General features: G+C 44.3%; 1 protein-coding gene across 1 annotated transcript; it reads right to left on the bottom strand.

The window, feature by feature from the left end:
- Positions 1-369: 369 nt before the first annotated feature.
- On the bottom strand, positions 370-10,497 carry LOC134158296 (organic solute transporter subunit alpha-like). Its single transcript, XM_062608058.1, has 8 exons — positions 10,406-10,497; positions 8,974-9,125; positions 8,767-8,840; positions 7,025-7,183; positions 3,950-4,061; positions 2,947-3,093; positions 1,527-1,632; positions 370-1,058 (listed from the first exon to the last, which is right to left on the bottom strand). The coding sequence occupies exons 1-8, from the start codon at positions 10,482-10,484 to the stop codon at positions 871-873; spliced, it is 1,017 nt and encodes a 338-aa protein (XP_062464042.1). The 5' UTR covers positions 10,485-10,497; the 3' UTR covers positions 370-870.
- Between the last annotated feature and the right edge of the window lie 8,101 nt (positions 10,498-18,598).

Here is an 18,598-nt window from a genome sequence, read left to right as displayed (position 1 = left end):
CTGTGTAGTTTGGGTCAGGTGTCCTGTCTCTGCTTCCTCCTGGCTTCCTGTGTCCCTCCTCAGTGGCAGAGCATGAGAGACTGAAAAGTCCTTGATTGGGGTAAGCACTACTGAGCAACAACTAGAACATTTGTGTGTTATCAGCACTGTTGTCAGACTAAAGCCAAAACACAGCACTGCACCACCTAATAGGAAGGAGAAAATAACTCACAGCTGAACCCAGGACAGAAGAACATCTGCCAGGGACGTATTTACAAACAGCAACTGTGTATTTATCAAGTTAGGAGGTGAATTGCCAAAGAATGTGAAAAGTCTTGACCAAAAGAGATCATAATTTCTGTAGGTGGAGAGCCCAGACAGGTTTGGGGATTTCAGAACAAACATATGCAAATGTATTTACTTATCAGAATAAGCTATACTGAGCTTATGGCACAGAGTGAGAGCTGATAAATGTTAGTGGAGGAAGGGTGGGAAAATGCTGTGTTGGACAGAGTAAAGTAAGATTTTTAAAAGTCAAAAGAGATGACCAGGAATGACTCTGGATTAACCCTAAATCATAGCCATTATAATAGCAAAAAATAAAAATCACATTGTGAGACAGTTTGGCCACCATTGAGTGCTCAATAACAGCATAAAAATACATGGTATAAAATCTTACTAGATTACATGGTACAAAACCACTCACATCACGTATGTATCACCAGGGAATAAAGGGGTTATCTTTCCACTAGTGGCCCTTTCAGTACCATAGCTCACAGGCATTTGTGTCAGAAGTTGTTCCAACACGGACAGTGGTTATTTGTGATGCAAGAATGTGTAAGCTCCTGAAGCTGAGCTTCCAGCGCCACAGAACAGGAGCACAGAGGTCTTCTAAACCCTTGGCAATCCATCTTCAGTAACTGTGCCATTTAGGATAATCTTTGGAGTCTGCTTGTTGTCCCCAGCTTCTTCAGCCTTACACTCCGGAGGCTCTAGGTCGTTGTATTTTCTCCGATAGACCACCCTTGAGATGAGGGTTATCAGAAACATTTCCATTATGAGGAGCTGCTGGGTCATATCTGCCAAAAAAGGGAGGCAAAGAAAAGCCCCCAGAAGGGGGAAATGACTATCAGAGACAAAATACCTGGCTTATTAATTTTCATCTGCACAAAAGGAACAAGCTTCACCACCCTGTCCCCATAAGGGAGTGTCTCTCAGACTTGGCAATAAAGTCAGTTAGAGAATCGCCCATCAATAAGCATGCAGTAAGTTATATATGCAAACCCCAAGGGATTTAAGAGTAATTATGCATGTTGGCTTCTTTTCCTCTCATTTCTGACTCCAAATCTTCTCATTATCAAGTTTTTCTCTGCAACTATGACACCTACAAAAATTCTGCTACTGTCTTTTTAAGTAAAAGCTGAGATTTTCCAAAAGCTACACTATCCCAGGAGATTTTGGGGAAACACCAGATATCACAATTAGCAACATTGAACTGGCACCTTTATAAGTAATGAAGAACATACATACTTCACAAAAGAACTTACATGCTCCTCTTGCTGAAGAGGAGAGTGGTGGAGCGCAGGGTATGATTCTTTGTGTGGCCAAGATGTTGATAATGGATGTCTGTAGGTGGTTTAGAATGAGAATAAACTGCACCAGAAAGAGAAAACAGATGCCTCAGCCACAAGAAAAAGGTTTACAGTTCACACAACAATACTGCTTTCGTAACAGACCCTCTATTTGCCTCATTCCTCCTTTCTGGCCTTCTCTCTCCTCCCATCTACCAGCCGGCTGCCTGCCAATCTGCAGAATTCATCTTTAGGTCAGGATGATCTTGTTCTGAATGTGAATATTAAACATCTCCTTGGAAAGTGTTTCTTCTCAGCCCTCCATTTAGGAGGTACAATATATACAGACCTCCCAGCTGGGCTTTCAAACATTACTGAGCTCTGAATAATAGGGAACAGTGTTTTAAGATCTTCCTATGACCTCATGTTCTTCCCTAGTGGAGGAAGGACCAAAAGAACACCTTTTCTGTTATCTCCACTTTTTGTCACAGCAGGGAGATGTGGTGCTCCCCAAGTTATATAGACTGTCTTTTTTGCCGGAAGGGATGAAGGACTCTTCACAGATTAGGTTCAGCAACAATCACACATCATATTACCTGCTATTTGCTGAGCTAGGACCTTGGAGATACCAAAGTGTCTCTCACCCTTCTGGATGTAACTACCTGAGTATAAACCCTCTCATTAACAGTATTTGCCATCCTAAAACTGGATTCATCCTAATGCAGCTTTGCAGGTGGAACTATCCTGTTTATTGCATTTAAAAGTGCTTGCTCATTTACTTCACCGACACCTAAGTTCACCAGCCTTTCTCTATGTCCTATTCAAGAAGGATGCATACCCAGGGATTCCACTGTACTCTCCTCAGGGTGATGTGGAAGATGGTGGCCCTGTCCCTGGGCTAATCCCAATCTAACCTGTCTGGCTCTGTTCCTTACTATTTAATGATTCCCAGTCAGTATTTTCATTTATATCTAACTTGGAAGTACAGAATGACCAAGAAAAATGATGCTCTACATCCTCTCCTAGTTTAAAAGTACACACCCGCATTTTAACATTATGTTTTGGGATACTGCATCTACAAAACTTCCTTTGAGTCCCAGAGAAGGTGCTGTTTTGACTTCAGTTGCCTAAAGATAAATGGGTTTCAATGTGGCTTTCACATCTCCAGCACTCCTGAGAGACTAGAGGTAAATCAGTTCAAGCTGAAAATGAACAGCAGCCAAGGAGAGTGCTTCAAAAGGATGCAGCTTTAATTAGGTAAAAATACGACTTTGCATAGGGTATTTAATGGGGAAAAAAAATTACCATAACTTCGCAACAAAGGACCAAGAACCAGAGAGACAATGTTGTATCAATAGTTAAGGGAAATTCTCATCAGAAATATTAAACTTCTCACCTGATAAAGAGCAAACTTTGGGATGATCTTCTTACAGATAAGGAGAGTCCTAACTTGCTGAAACATGATTGCAACTGGCCACAGAGCAATAATGGTGAGGACACCAACCACACAGTTTATCCATATTGCAGCTCCTTTGGTTGATACCTGAGAAGCAAATCAAACAACCACACCTATAAAACTTTACCGTGCTTTTTACTATTTCCAGGAAGAAGCTGTGAACAACTGGATGATGCAAATGTTGAAATGCTTATTGCTGTCTCCATGAAAGCTGATGGCGGTGGCAGTTGCTGGGGTTGCATGGGGAAACTGCACAGTACCTGGAGTGTACTCTCACCCAGCTGGCACAGACCTGTGAATCTGTTCAGCCTGGGAAGGTAACAAGTGACACAACCCCTCAATCTGACCCCAGCAGCACCTGGGGCTGCTCAGCAGCTCATGAAAACAAATGTAGCATGACATCTCAAAGGGGTCATCTATTTTTTACCAACAACAAAAAAGGTGTTAGTTTTAATCTGAGTTATCCATGAGGTGGAAAATTGTTAGCAGATAGAGACTGCTCCATCATCTTGCAGCTTACATGGTGCAAAACAGAAGAACAATAGTAACTTTTTTACTTTGCACAGAAAAACATGAAATTAGGCTTCCTGTTTACATGCCAGTACCTACACTTGTTTCTTAAGGCTACACCTTACAAAACACAGGGCATGAACATCCCACAGGGCAACTTGCACTCCTGTTATTCTAACCATACAAGCTGGGAAATATACTGTAGCACAGTCTGATGCCCATCTCACCCTGATGCCCAGTTTCTTTCCAAGACAAGCCAGGAAATGGAGAGTCTGGGGGAAGGCAGAAATTATGTTTCAGGGTCTCAAAAGAATACAGAAAGGACTCACTTGGAAGTGCTCACAGATGTCACAGTTTAGTTGATCAAGATACTAACAACAACCCTAAAACCTATAGATTTTGTAAAGCATCTCCTATAAAAATATTTACTTACATTGTAAAGGGTGTAATTGCCATTAGTCCAAAGCACTATTGATAAAAACATGAGCACAGGCCGAAGGAAAGCAAACTGAAGGGTGCCCAGCTTCAGCCAAAAGAGGCTTCGCCTGTCCAGGAACAACAAAGGAAAAAATCACATAGGCTGAGATCTTATTAGCAACTTTAATAACATTATTTTTTTTGATACTGTCAACTGTAGCGTGTGGCTAAAATCTGGGGAGGAACAGCTTTGAGATTAGAAAATCCTTCCAAGAATTACCCAGCAATTATTTAATAGTCTCCACAAAAACAGTACTTTTCTGTTCTGCAGCCATTACACACTAACCAGAGCTGGGCAAAACATGATGTCTTTCCCTGCCCTGAAGCTAACCAGAGAGCCAGTAGCAGTATAACCGGTTCTGAACAATAATGCTGCTTGCTCTTGCCTTGTTGCCTTACTATTCCAGTTCTCCGGTGAAACCGGGCAGTTCAGCCTTCCTGTTCAGACACTTCCTAGCCCTGTGGTAGATCAAGAAAGGGAATCCTACTGACCTAGGTGAAAGGTTTTCAGTGAATCATTAATACTGTCATGTAAGCACCTGGCTGTGCTCCTCTGTATTCTAACAGAAGAAAGGAACTATCTTTACTATCTTTCACTTGGCAAATTGCTCAAGGACAGCAGGACAGCTCAGGATTTCCTTACTTCTGTCAGGATAAACTGGGTCCAGGGCACAGCCCAGACACAATAACCTAGCCAGCCAGCATTAAAGGCCACCAGGAAAGGGGCAGATGCACTTTCTAACAGAGGGCATGAAAGCTGACTGACATGAACTTTCCTTCAGTCTTCAGAGGACAAGCTGTAGCTCCTACGGCTGGCTCACGTTTCAGTCTACTATTGTGTATTATTTCCCATACTGACAAGGTTGTCTTCACTATAGCTCCTTGGGCCCTTAAGACTGCCATCAGAGCTGCCCCAGCAAACAACAGGCTGCCATTCAGTATGCTACAGGATATAGCCATGAACCTGGAATGATACAAATTGCTCAATGAATATATGTAATAACAACAGGATTATGAACAGCACAAACACATGTGGAAAGGCCTGCAACTGGCCAATCACTAAGTGTGTTTGCCTACTCAAAGATTTCTTATTCCCAAAGGGCTTTAAAGAACAGTTTGACAGTGTAGTCACTGCAACACCACAAGCTGTTTCCCTTGTCAACACAGGTCTTAACCCTGGGACCTGTCCTGCCACATCTCTCCCCATTTTATGTCTTGTTACTTTGCCTCATCTGCCTACTGTACCTTGTGAGCTTTCCCAGCACTGCTTGGTAGTGCATGTTTCTGAAAGGCATGAATCCCTCCCTTGGAGCTGCTCCCTGTTTCCCCTGAAGGTACCTACAGGAGGAACATGAGATTGACCTTTGCTGGTACTGCCTGCTCAGATTTAAAAAACATCCTACCCTGCCAGGGGGAAAGGCAAGAAGTTAGAAGTGGAGACAACAGATGGGTTTCCCAGTGCTGCAGAAACTGGAGAAGGAGCCCTCAGCCCTCTGCAGAACAAAAACCCTTCATTTTTTAAACGGACAGCTGTGCTTCCTCCCAGCAGTAGTAGGCACGACTCAGCTCTTGAATGAAGCTGATACTTGTTAAGGCTCTCCTGCGTAAGCTGCCTCTGGACTGACCAACAGGAGGGCACAGTAGAGGAACTGCTTCCAAGCTCCCAGATACTACAACCTATACAGAGCGTGACAGACATGTAAAGAAAACCAGATATACTTGTGACACATTAGATCTACAGCACAGCTCTGTCCCATGGCATTTCTTCAGCTCTGACTGTGAAATGAGCCTGAACCAATACTCATTAAAATGGGTAGGATTCATTTACAGCTATATCAGTAGTTGCTGATTTTACATCATTGTACTACATCCAGTTTTGGAGCTACATTTTTCGGCTGGTTTATTACCAGTTATTCTCGGTGCCTCCAGAATGTAAATAATTTGTATTATTATTCCATTAAAATAAAATGATGGAAACAATAGTTTAAATTACAGTACCAAATGAGGCAGTTAAAAGAAGAATTATTACAATAGAAAACAAGAATTTTTGCAAAGGCATCATAGGCAAACTGCTATGTTGCTTTCATTTAACCAGACCATGAAGTCCCTCTGGTCCCTCTGACACTAATGTCCAGGCATTCATGGGAAAGTCTCTGTCTTGCAGTCCTTCAGCTTTTGCTTTTCATGAGAGAAATATTCTCATACTCTGTGAGTACGAAAGCCCTGGGAAATACATGAGGCTTGCAGGCTATGATGTGGTATGTAAATGATAGCGACACTAGCCAGAGGAAGGGCCCCACTGCTCAAAGGAGACAAGGTTTATACTATGCTATATTGGCTCCTGTAAGTGCAGCTCTCCAACCTTACCCCACTCCTCAAAGATGCTTTAATACTAAGTTTAGTAGAAGAAAATATTTGGTTTTGCCACACCAGACAACGCCACCTCTTAGAGATCAAAGCTTTCCAGGAATCACATCCATTTCTTGTTCTAAAAATTATTTTAATCTGAAGTAGTTTTAAAGTCAAAATCAGAATAAAACATTTCAATTTTATCAAAGTAAGAGAAATTTTCTTTCAAAGCAGCCTCAATTTGACAATTTGTGAAAAATACCCGATTTGGAGACATTTATTCCCTTCTGGAACAAAAAGAAACTGAAATCTCTATTATTAGGTTTTCTGAAGTACAAATTTCTTCTCCCACACAGCACTGCTATTACAGAAATGGGTTCTTGGAAGATAATGGGATTAGTTGGGGAGATATCACAGTGGTCAACATCACTGTGAGTGGAAACACTGCACTGGGTTAAATTGAGAGAGCTCATCCTCTCTACTCCTATGCAAAATCCTGCAATATAAGACTTGAATAAATTACTGGTGATGTACAGCCCCAAAGTGATGGCACCGTTTAAAAGAGCCGGCTTGCCACTGACTTTCAGGAAGTGGGGAGGCCCTTGCTTTAAGCGTGGCCTTGCCAAGTGGGATGAATTCCAGCAGCCCTTTTCCAGCTGGGAAATCTTAAAGGGCAACTCACCTAGTGATGCGCACACGAGGGAGGCAAAGGCAGCAGCAACAGCAGGGACCGGTGCTGATCTTGAAGTGATCATTTTCAAACCGCTTGAGGAGCAGCTTTTGACCTCCACAATCTTTAATCATCATCATCAGGAACTTGTGGATAACTATGGCAAAAAATCTAGGAGAGGAAGAAAATGCCAGCTTGAGTTTGCCTGTGTGTCTCTCGTATGCCTGTGCAGGCCAGTGCTGCCTTCTGTCCATGCTTTTTACAGCCTGTGCTTTGCAATCAACAGAAGTTCCACTGCTATCTTTGAAAAACCTTCCACTTTCCATCACCTCAGAGTTAGGAGCTGACCTAACCTAACGAAAACCAAAAGATGAATAAACGGAAGTAGGGAGCAGGTATGGAATTTCCCAAAGCCACAATGGTAGCTGATGGCAGTCAGTACTAAAGTAGAGGGTTTTCTGGCCCAAGCCATTATGGTCATGTTTTTCTATCAGTTATCTAGTCCTTGCTCATCCAAACTTTTTAGAAGAAGTCCTCTCCCTCCTCTAAAAAAAAAAAAACCCAAACTGCCACCCAACAACAAACATCTATCTATACATATATAAATATACATATATATATATAATTGAATGTGCTATCTCAGTCAGCGTGTGGTTCCTCTCCAGCCAAAGCTGATCCAAGCACTGACTGCCGCAGCCCTACCTCTCCCTCCTTCACCAGCTACACATTCTCAACCCTTCCCAGGAGCTACAGATTGTGCAACCGCCCTTTCCTCCCTGTCTCAGGCTGATTTAGGGATTTGATTCACTGAAATCCAAACTCTCCAAACAAAAGAGGTCCTCTTCAGCTGCACTGACTCCCTAAAGGAGCTTCCTGTGCAGCTGAAGACTATGGGGTAGTGGATGCGAGGGGACAGTAACCTGCAGCTTGGGCAGGGGAAGGGGAGGGTGGATTCAAACAAACTTGAGGTGCCATAGGATTGGATCCTTGGAAGTTCCTGGCAGTCTGCACTACCTGCACAAATAGCTGCAAGGTAATAGTGTTCCCTGATGCTATTTTCCCTCCTTTTTTACTCTACGCTCTTAGTAAATGCAGTGTGACATGGAGTGTGAGGTGAGATTATTCATGACAGTCTGAGACACTGTCCTGTAGCAGGTTCAAACATCATCCCAAAATCAACTGTGGAGTGTCCAAGGCCACAGCATCCTCCCCACCCTGCTCTGCCTACCAGGGCTGCACCATCACCTCCAGAAAGCAAGGACCCCATTTCTCCCTTCTCCTTTGTGTGTGTCAGAGCTGTCATGCTTGTACATAGAGTGCTTTTATCAGGACAACCGTGGAACATTTTTACATCGATATACTCATCAGAGGTTCACTTGCCACCACTAATAATAGACCTCCATGGCTCATCATTAGTGAAAGTGCAGAGAAGTCGCCACAGGTCACAATCTCATTCCACATGACACACAGAGAAAGAAAGAGTACTGCTTTGAAGCTCCTGTCAATCTGAGGGATCAATTACATGTGAGTCACAGATCTTTCATATTGAGGCTCCCACACTGGGGGACTGTAGCACTGGGAACTGCTTTGGCATTTTCCACCTGCCAGAAAGAGCTGCCAAGAGATTTCAACTCAAACCAAAAATTACTAAATTGTTAAATTCACAAAATGATTGTGTTTACCAAGAGCAGAGGATGTTTAAAGGGAAGAAATTCAGGGTTTGGACAACATCTAGAAACAAGGAGAATACTCACACTGCTGCTGTGAAATCTGTAAACATCGTTGAGCGAGGAATCCACATGCCAGTGCATGAAGTAGTAGCGATCACCTACAAGGAAAGGGAAGAGGGTTGTTCGAAGGGCAGAGATAAAGCAGGTTCATGTGGATTTTCAGGAAAACCCCATTTTCAACATAATCCCATTTTCAACATTCGATTTTATCTCTATTCCATGATAACTCACTGGAGCTGCAGCATTAACCCAAATGATGATTGATCTTTTGGAGGAGGGGATTTTCCTGTAGATGTAGACCGCTTCCTCTATAAACACCAGATTGGCAATTAGCATCATCAGAGTCAAGATTGCAAAGAGAAATCTCCCTGGTAGGTCAAGGCCTGCAGAGACATTAAATAAACCAGTTCTGATTTATTTCATAAGCATTCCAAACATTTAATGTAAAGACACCATCTCTGAGGGGCTTGTTAGCCCCATTCCTGCAAGGAGATGCACTCATTGTTAGCTAGATAGATAGACCATTGGCTTCACAGGATGATTAAAATATTTAAACTTAAGTTCATGACTGCATCTTTCCAGGATCCACAGACAATATATTGAAAGAATATGCTTCCATAGCCTCAAAGCATTACACAAAAGTCCCATGCAGGAAAATGAAGTTCCATAATCTAAATGTATTTAGATTAATGTAAACATATAACAGAATATAAATAAGTACATAGTGCATAAATAAATAAATACAGTAAATACATATTCTGGGAACTTTTCCAATCAGACAACAAATACATTATTTACAACAAAAAATATGTTTACTCAATATTAGTTCTTTGTTTCCATTGCATGTTCATAGGCATCTTTGGGCATAACTTCATTTGGCATGCAAACTCTTTTAGACGCTCAATGGAAGTTTGTGGGGAACAAACAATGGAAGGATAAGCCTCTGATATATCTAGCCTGAGATAAAACTTGATGCCTTCACCAAATTCTTTTTCACTTCTCCCTTAAAGCTGTATATGGGTATCAACATTTACCTGGGGCTGATGGTTGAGGTGTATTTTCTTGCAGGAAATGTGTTTCTGGAGTCAGAAGAAAGCACTGCACTGAAGTCGTGTTTACTTCAGAAGGTGATGCTCATCCCTGTTACCAACTCCCATTGTGGCTGTAGCCTATCTAAAGGCACACCGAGAGTGCCTGCACAGGTGAGCCTCTGCCCTAGCCTCTTTAACCTCACCTGCTTCAAAAAAACACTTCTGGACCCGGCTGTAGGTGGAGCAGTTCACACCTCACATCACAACCCTCGGGGGAGCCTGAGATCAGGCCCGGGTGTATGGGCTAGGGCAGCGCTCGGCTCGGCAGGTACCGGGATCCCCGCCGCTCACCCTTGCTCTCACACCCGCACTCGCGGGCTGGGGGCCGTGTTGCCCTCTTTCCCTCACCCAGCGGCAGCTCGGCCCGCTGCCAGGCAGGAGCGGCCGCCGGCCTCCGCCCGGGGATTTCCTCGCCAGGGAAGAACGGCGGCGGCAGGGCAGGGGCAGGACCGGACCGGGGCCGGACATCCACCCGCCGCGGGTTGCCCGGCTTGTTAGCGGCTGTCCGGGCAGCGGGCAGCCCCCCTTTTCCCTTACGCTGCCCCCTCGCCCCTGCCCGGCGTCGCACTTACTCTGGAGAAGCTCCTGCGAGTAAGGCGGCTCGCTGGCGCCGCAGGACGGGTGCAGGGTCCCGTTGGCCTCACCCGCCATGGCGGCGCGATGGCGGTGCTGACGGGAAGAGGTTCGGTGCCCGCCTGCTGGTCCCCGGTGACGGCGGGAGCCGCGATGCGCTGCCCGGCTGCTCGGAGCCGCCGAGGGGCGGTTAATGATTACCCCGGGGCGCGGTGGGCTGGGCCCGGCCTCCGCTCTGCCGCCTGGCGCCCAGCTGCCCCGTGCACTGGCGGGTGGGAGCCGCGGAGCGATGGGGACCAAGCAGAGGAGCGGGCTGGGTTCCCCTGTGCATCCAGCCCGGCCAGAGCAGCCCCTGCGGTCTCTGCCTGCGGAGGCAGGTGGTTGCCTGGCCTGTGTACCAGACGTTCAAAGGGCTTTCCATGGGGCCTTCATCAAAGACTTGCCGATAATCTTGGCTTCGGTGGAGTGAAAAGCTGCACCACCTTCTGCTGAAGGAGAGCACCCTGAGGGTAGGAACAAACTGCGGGATTCTCCACTCCCTACATGTTTCACGTCCTGGAAGGACCCCTGCTGCCTGAGCCTTTTCAGGCTGTAACAAAGTGATGGAGTTTGGTGACCCGTTGAATTGTTCTGGATAGTCAGACTGAAAGCTGCCCACAAGAAGCAGCGGACAGATGGTTACAGCACAGGGCTGCGAAGCAGCAGGTAACGCTGTATTGGTAAACGCAAAGGAGTGTTTGGGGTGGGGAGGACAGCCCTAACTACCCATGCAGTGATGAGCTGTTGGCACTCAGGGAAAACATCTTGGGGCCACAGTGGATTGTCTTCAGAAATGACGGCTTGAAGAATCCTGACGACTGGAAAAAGGGAAATATAACCCCCATTTTCAAGAAGGGGAAAATGGATGACCCAGGGCACTACAGACCAGTCAGTCTCACCTCTGTGCCTGGCAAAATCTTGGAGCAGATTCTCCTGGAAGGCATGCTAAAGCACATGAAAAACAACGAGGTGCTTGGTGACAGCCAGCATGGCTTCACTAAGGGGAAATCCTGCCTGAACAATTTGGTGGCCTTCTATGATGGGGCTACAGAACTGATGGACAAGGGTAGAGCAGTTGATGTCATCTACCAGGACTTGTGCAAAGCGTTTGACACTGTCCCACATGACATCCTTGTCTCTAAATTGGAGAGACATCAATTTGATGGATGGACCACTCGGTGGATAAAGAACTGGCTGGATGGCCGCACACAGAGAGTTGTGGTCAATGGCTCAATGTCCGGCTGGAGACCAGTAACGAGTGGTGTCCCTCAGGGATTGGTATTGGGACCAGTCTCGTTCAACATCTTTGTCGCTGACATGGACAGTGGGATTGAGTGCGCCCTCAGCAAGTTTGCCGATGACACCCAGCTGTGTGGTTTGGTTGATACGCTGGAGGGAAGGAATGCCATCCAGAGGGACCTGGACACGCTTGTGAGGTGGGCTGATGCCAACCTCATGAAGTTTAACCATGCCAAGTGCAAGGTCCTACACCTGGGTCAGAGCAATCCCAGGCACAGGCACAGGTTGGGCAGAGAAGAGATTCAGAGCAGCCCTGCGGAGAAGGACTTGGGGGTGTTGGTTGATGAGAAAATGAACATGGGCCGGCTTCAGTGTGCGCTTGCAGCCCAGAAAGCCAACCGTATCCTGGGCTGCATCAAAAGGAGCGTGACCAGCCGGTTGAAGGAGGTGATCCTGCCCCTCTACTCTGCTCTCGTGAGACCTCACTTGGAGTATTGTGTGCAGTTCTGGTGTCCTCAACATACAAAGGACATGGAACTGTTGGAACAAGTCCAGAGGAGGGCCATGAGGATGATCAGGGGACTGGAGCACCTCCCGTATGAAGACAGGATGAGAAAGTTGGGGCTGTTCAGCCTGGAGAAGAGGAGGCTGCATGGAGACCTCATAGCAGCCTTGCAGTATCTGAAGAGGGCCTATAGGGATGCTGGGGATGGACTCTTCACTAAGGACTGTAGTGATAGGACAAGGGGTAACGGGTTAAAACTTAAACAGTGGAAGTTCAGATTGGATATAAGGAGGAAGTTCTTTACTGTTAAGGTGGTGAGGCACTGGAATGGGTTGCCCAAGGAAGCTGTGAATGCTCTGTCCCTGGCGGTGTTCAAGGCCAGGTTGGACAGAGCCTTGGGGGACATGGTTTAGTGTGAGGTGTCCCTGCCCACGGCAGGGGAATTGGAACTAGATGATCTTAAGGTCCTTTCCAACCCTAATGATTCTATGATTCTATGAATCAGCATGAAAGAAAATGGAAAGGAAGGCCAGGAATTAGTGGATAAAGAAGGGGAGACATAAACCAGCTAAAATACATGTGGAAGCCTCCCTTCATCAAGGTGCTGTTCCAAGAACTTGAACAGATTTAGGGGAGATTTAGAATTTAGGGACCTTGGGACATTTGAGGGCACCATGGGCCCTTGTGGTAGGGTACCATCAGCAGGTACTTGACTAAGAAAAAGCAGATCTCTTCCAGTGAGACAGGATTTGGCAGCAGCACAAATGAAGCTACTGGCAGCTGTTCTGTTACTGGCACAAGAGCTCAATCGCAGACTAAAGCCGTTTATCTTGAGTCTTCCTTGGCATTGTTGTCATTGCGTTTACTGCACTGAAAGGCAAAGAGGAGAGTTTTACGGTTTCACTGGAAGGGATGTGGCAATAACTGGCTGTTACAGTGTGGTATCTGCCCAGTCTTCACAGGCTGCTGGGAGCATCCTGCATCCAGCACATCTTCTGCTGCCCAGCTGCAGAAAGATGTAGGCAAAATTCCTGAAATATCATTCCAGTTTATTTCCTATTTGGAAGTGTGTTTACTCACCCTGAAGAAACAGTTGCTACATTTTCTACCAGTTTGTTTGATTTTCTTATGCAGGTTTTTGAGGGTGATCACATATTCCAAAATGTGACCAAAAGCTCAAATTAGGATTTGATAAAACGGAAAGATGGCCCAAGGCCCTTGAAAGTTCTTCCTAAACAGAGATGACAGGATTCACATCTGCTGTTATTTTGGTCTCCAGGTCCTTGTATTCCCTGAAAGCTAAAAATAACAATCCCTTTCCTGTGAATCCTTTTTTTGAATGAGGCACATTTGGCAATGCTTTTGTTAAAGAAATTCACTCATCAAGTATAGGAGTGATAAAACTCATGGCTATTTTACCGTATTTCAAGGAAAACCAGAGTCTGCTTTGACTTAAGAATCCCTTGAAGAATCTATACTGTAACAATTTTAGACCTGACAGTGGTACTTTAGTCATTCAACAATACCAGTGTGGAGCAAATACTGCAGCATAGACTGGATGTGGTGCTGGAAAACTTCCTGTCTCAAACCTATGGAAAATACACAGCTTGAAGTTTAGAAGTTAAGGATTAATTCTCAGCTGCTGTTATAGAGATTCATCCTATTCTCTTTCCTACTGGAGTCTCTTGCACAGAATAGTCTAAAAGCAAACCCACAAACTTACTGTGATTCCTGTTTGTTAGAAACACCGTTTGCCAATTTTGGTTCAAACATTAGATCCATTTCCTTAAATGCTGCTGTACATCCGGCGGGAGCGTGCATCACCTCTTCCTCACATTCTGGGCTATTTCTTGGCAGCATTATTTGCCCAGCAGTCCTTAAATTTAATTAATAAAATTGAAGAACATGCCATGACCCCTCTGCTACCACAGTTGGAGATCTGCTGCCCTGTGCATGCTTTCTTAAGGCAGGCTCTTCATCAGTGCCCGCTTCACACTGGCCTCTAAGCCAGATGTCAGGTGTCTACACCAACAGCAAACCATTTTAATCCCCAGGAGCCTAAGTACATTTTCCTCCCAGCTTCACTATTCCATTTTTTTGTTTAACCTTTCAGTTTAAAACATAATACTTGCGTCAAAACCCCCACTTTCAGCAGCAGAAAGTATTTATAAATGGGTCACCTTTCTGTTTAGATGCATCAAGAGATTTTCACAGTTCCTCAGAATAAAACTCACCTGTGAATGCAGTTCCCTGCCTCTGTTTGCCAGAGGCTTTTGAGTGCTGTGTGTTCAGCCCCCTTCCAGACAGTGTACTGCTCAGATTCGTTCCTTCACAAGGAACATACGTCTTCGGTTCTACCCTTTTTTTAAAGAGCACTGCAGATGTTTCATCTTCCTTCCACTTTTTGAATGATTTCCATTTTCCCATGCCTTTCAGCTCTGTTGAACAGGATGCCTCTTGTCGTTGCCTCCACAGCATGCAGTCCGGAGGCACTGATGCCATCTGTGGTTCCCCCCTGAAGGAGGTATGCTGGCCTTAAGAAGGTGACACAGCTGCTCTACCCCATGCTGGTGGGCCAAGCCTATGGACAGAAATCCTGATGTCAGCTCTGGCTCAGCAACTGAACAGGAGGAGATCCTGCAGGCTATCACACAGGACAAGCTCCATTGCAGAGGATATATAGGAGAGGCTATCCATATTTTGGTTGTAGGGAAGTCCAGCAGACATTCTCATCATCAGTGCAGATGGGAATACAGATGGGAAATACAGTCCCCTTTCTTGGGGGGTGGGGGAAAATTTATGTTCAGCTGAGTTCAAGCTAACAAGAAAAGATTGTATTAGAAAAACAAATAACTTTTCAGTGCCATAGGACTGTATCTCAGATTTCTCACAAGTTTGGATACCCAACCAGCTAAGAAAAGCCCCCTAAAATTGGCCAGCTTCCAAAGGCATGTACCCATTTAATAATGAAATTAAATCCCTTTTCCCAGCTTTAGCATATTATACAATGAACTTAAATGCAACTTGGCCTTTTCCACTATAAAGCCACTGACTTTTCACCTTCTGCCAGTAATAAACTACCTGTTTCAGAAAAGATGGCTCACTAATGTGAGATGAATATCTGCTTCACTGTTAAAAGAAATTAGCAGTGGGATTTGCTTGTTACTTGGATCCTGGCAGCAACTGAAAATAAAGAAATACAGTGACTACAATAAAATAAGCTAAGATAATAAAGCTAAGTTGTAATTTTTATGCCTCTTCAGATGGACAAATTTCTACGTGAAAAAGAATATCAGGTATGCCAGAACCTTTATATCTATGCCTTTAAGAGGAAAATTTAGACAAAGACTGTTATCAGTAAAGAAACAATAAAAGAGAAAAGAAAGAGGCTTTAATTAAAACTGAAGCTAACAAGTTTGATTTTTATCTCACTTCCAAAGTGGCAAATCAGTTTCTGGCAGTCAATATAGGGGAGAAATATAAAGAAGCAGAATCAAACTATTATTTCTGTAATATATTGTTACACTTTCATCCAGATGTGAGTAATGATTTGTCTTGCCTTACCTTTTAAAGTAATTTATGAGCAACTGGATTTGGCAGTCAAACAACAGAAAGGAAGTTCACAGTACTTCATAGTAGAACAAAGAGCTGAAAGAGCCTTATAAAATTAGAACCCTCAAATTGGTGGTAAGGGGGGTAGCCAATAATCATCATCCTGATGGAGAATAGAGATAGGTAGTGCATTTTCTCTACCATTGCTGTGATAAAGTAAACCTATTTGATTGCAGGGCTTTTCAGCGATGGAAGAAGTTTTTTCCCCAAAGGAGAGTTGATGAGCAGTAAGACAAATATATCTTAAGGACCAAGTAAATGCCACTTTGTGAGCATCTCATAGGTGTCCAAGGACACTGATGGGCAAAGACAAACCTTACAGATCTTCAGCTTTGAAAAGAATAGATTAGAATTAAGAAGTTCTTTCACTAGGGTGAATTTTGGTAGATTTTGTCCATCCCAGTCTTGACTCATAAACCGCAACTTCTAGAGGAGGGCTGTCAAGAACTTTGAGAAGTTTTTGTGTGAAAAATGCCAAGTTCATCTGTACCAAAGCTTCTGATAAGAGGGATGATTTTATAAATATTTATTGACAGGATGCTATTTTTTAACTTGGCTTTATGTGGAAACATTTCAATTTGACATTTTCTACATGAACTGTTCTGCGTCTACTGTTCAAAGCAAACGTTGAAACCTGAAACATTTTGAAACACGTTAAAATAAAAAAAATTGAAAGGGATGGAAATTAAAGTCAATGTTTCAAAGCAAGGAAATTGCACGCAAATTGATTCTTTTTTTTTTTTTTTTTGTTTAAAGAAGTTTCTGCTTTTCAGCTGAATTCAGGATGCCAGACCTTAAGAAAAGCTAAGGACCTATTTATGGAATAGGATAAAGAAAGGCTAAGGACCTCTTTGTGGAATAGGGTATGGAGAGTCAAGACTATTGTGTCTGAGATCATGTTTTACAGCTGTTTCCTGGAGGGGAAAGTGGGAGTCTCTTTAGGAGCTACTGATGTTGTTCTGACTGGAAGATGGCATCCCAGGCACACCGCCATTGATGACTAAGTCTGCTTTTTCCACAGCAGTCAGGTGCTGGGCAAGACAGACCTTGCATTTCTTCCCACAGGTCACAACATGTCAGAAATGGTTTTTGCTCCTTCCACATTGTTGGAAAGGAAAAGAAAACCCAACACAAAACACCAACCAAAGCCAGAACATACCCACACAAGAGCAAAACTGTAATATAATAATATAATACAAATAAGCCAAAACAGAGCAGCCTTCAAAACTAGAGGTGTGTTGTTTTGTGTAGCAAGCAGACCACCCGCTAGCAAGCAAGAAGAAAAGAGCATACATGTGTGAATGCAAAATGTTGTCAGCATGGGTTTTAGTCACCACAGCAGTGAGACTGCCTGTGCCAGTAGCCCAGGTACGGGCAAAATCCTGGACTGTCTGCCTACAAAATCAGTGCTACAGCCTGAAACTGAACTTTTTACCTTTATATGAACACAGCTTGTGAAATTCTGAAGCTCAGCTTGCAAGTAATGCTACAAGTAAAGGTTGGGGAGCTTAGATTGTGTGTTCATATTATCTGTTTATCCTTCCTCCAAAATGAACCTTATTGCTGTCTGGATGTGCACTTCTAAGGTTTTATTCTTGTAAGTAATGAACAGAAATTAGATTAAGAAAGTTACAATCAGGGGGTGTGGGAGGGTGGGGAAGTTGTTTTCAGTTTGCTGTTATTTGAAAGCTGCCTCAATACTATAACTCTTCCTACATGTATGGGAAATTCATGGGTTTAAAAACATATTGAAAAGCCATAGGCAATGTCTGAGTTTGCACTGAGTTGTGAAGGTGAAAGAAGGGCACCAACATCATGCAAAAGGCATCGAATTATGATTTTTTGTCCTGCAGTTCATACACAACCAACAAGAGCAGTGAAGAGGTTTTGGTAGAGAAGAAGGACCATCTGGAGCACAGTGTGGCTGGAAAGGAAAAGCAAACCCCTTCAAATAAACATCGGGCATGTGTTTGTAATAGCTGAAAGACACACTGTCTGCAAATGAAAACTGGAATTTAGGCTTCAGACAAATACCACAACTGGGCAGGAATAGCTGGATGGTCTGACATGTTATGAAATAATATACAGATCACAGTAAAGCAGAAAAAAACCCTCTGAGACAAGAGTGAGAGTCTGCACGGCTGTCTCTAGCACATCCCTCTTTCTTTGTGCAAGTGATGTCCGTACTTCTGATCTGTGCATGTTGGACAGATGTACTCCAGGCAAAGAACTGCTAAGCCAGGGGCAGCTCTTCTCTTGAGCCTGGGGGTGTCCGTCCCCTCCAGGTCTTACCACCCTGGTTAAAATGTTTGTGCTTCTGCAAAACAGAAAAAGTATCTGAAGCACAAACTTGCACAAGACCTGCAGCTTTCTTCTGTGCACCCCTGGACAGGTGTTTTTACATCTGACAGCTTCCTGCAACCCACAAGGGTTTTCCCCTTAGCGAGTAGGTGTGCTTGCTGTGCCTGCACCGTGACCCCCAGGGTGTTCCACTGGCTTCCCCCAGTTCACAGAGGAGGGCAGTGGCAGCTCAGTCTGCCAGAGGGAAGGGGAGCGTTGGGAGAAAGCCACAAGTTCCTTCTCAAGGGGGTGTCCATTTTCTGTGTTTTCCTGTATAATGGCTAAATATTCACACCATGTTAGTATTGCCTTGATAGTGAATAACCTGTACTGTTCTTGCAGTTTATGATATTGTTCTCTTGATGCTTTGTTCTCAAAACTGTTCTCAAAATGCTTTCTTTCCTTTGTATCTGCATTTGGACAGAAATAGGGGTCTTGTGAGTACAGTGAAATGGAT

This window comes from Pezoporus occidentalis, unplaced genomic scaffold (assembly GCF_034315485.1).
Source record: "Pezoporus occidentalis ecotype Australia unplaced genomic scaffold, CSIRO_AGI_Poc_V1 ctg129, whole genome shotgun sequence".
Taxonomy (NCBI): domain Eukaryota; kingdom Metazoa; phylum Chordata; class Aves; order Psittaciformes; family Psittacidae; genus Pezoporus; species Pezoporus occidentalis.
The sequence above is the reverse complement of the archived record's forward strand: the minus strand, read 5'-3'. Positions and strand labels throughout refer to the sequence as shown.

Excerpts from the sequence above, each read along its gene's own strand:
- LOC134158296 (XM_062608058.1), bottom strand. The coding sequence starts at position 10,484 with ATGGCGGGTGAGGCCAACGGGACCCTGCACCCGTCCTGCGGCGCCAGC. Across the intron at positions 8,841-8,973 it reads GGGTTAATGCTGCAGCTCCA|GTGATCGCTACTACTTCATG; the intron begins GTGAGTTATCAT and ends CTTTCCTTGTAG. Across the intron at positions 1,059-1,526 it reads CTCTTCAGCAAGAGGAGCAT|ATATGACCCAGCAGCTCCTC; the intron begins GTAAGTTCTTTT and ends CTTTTTTGGCAG.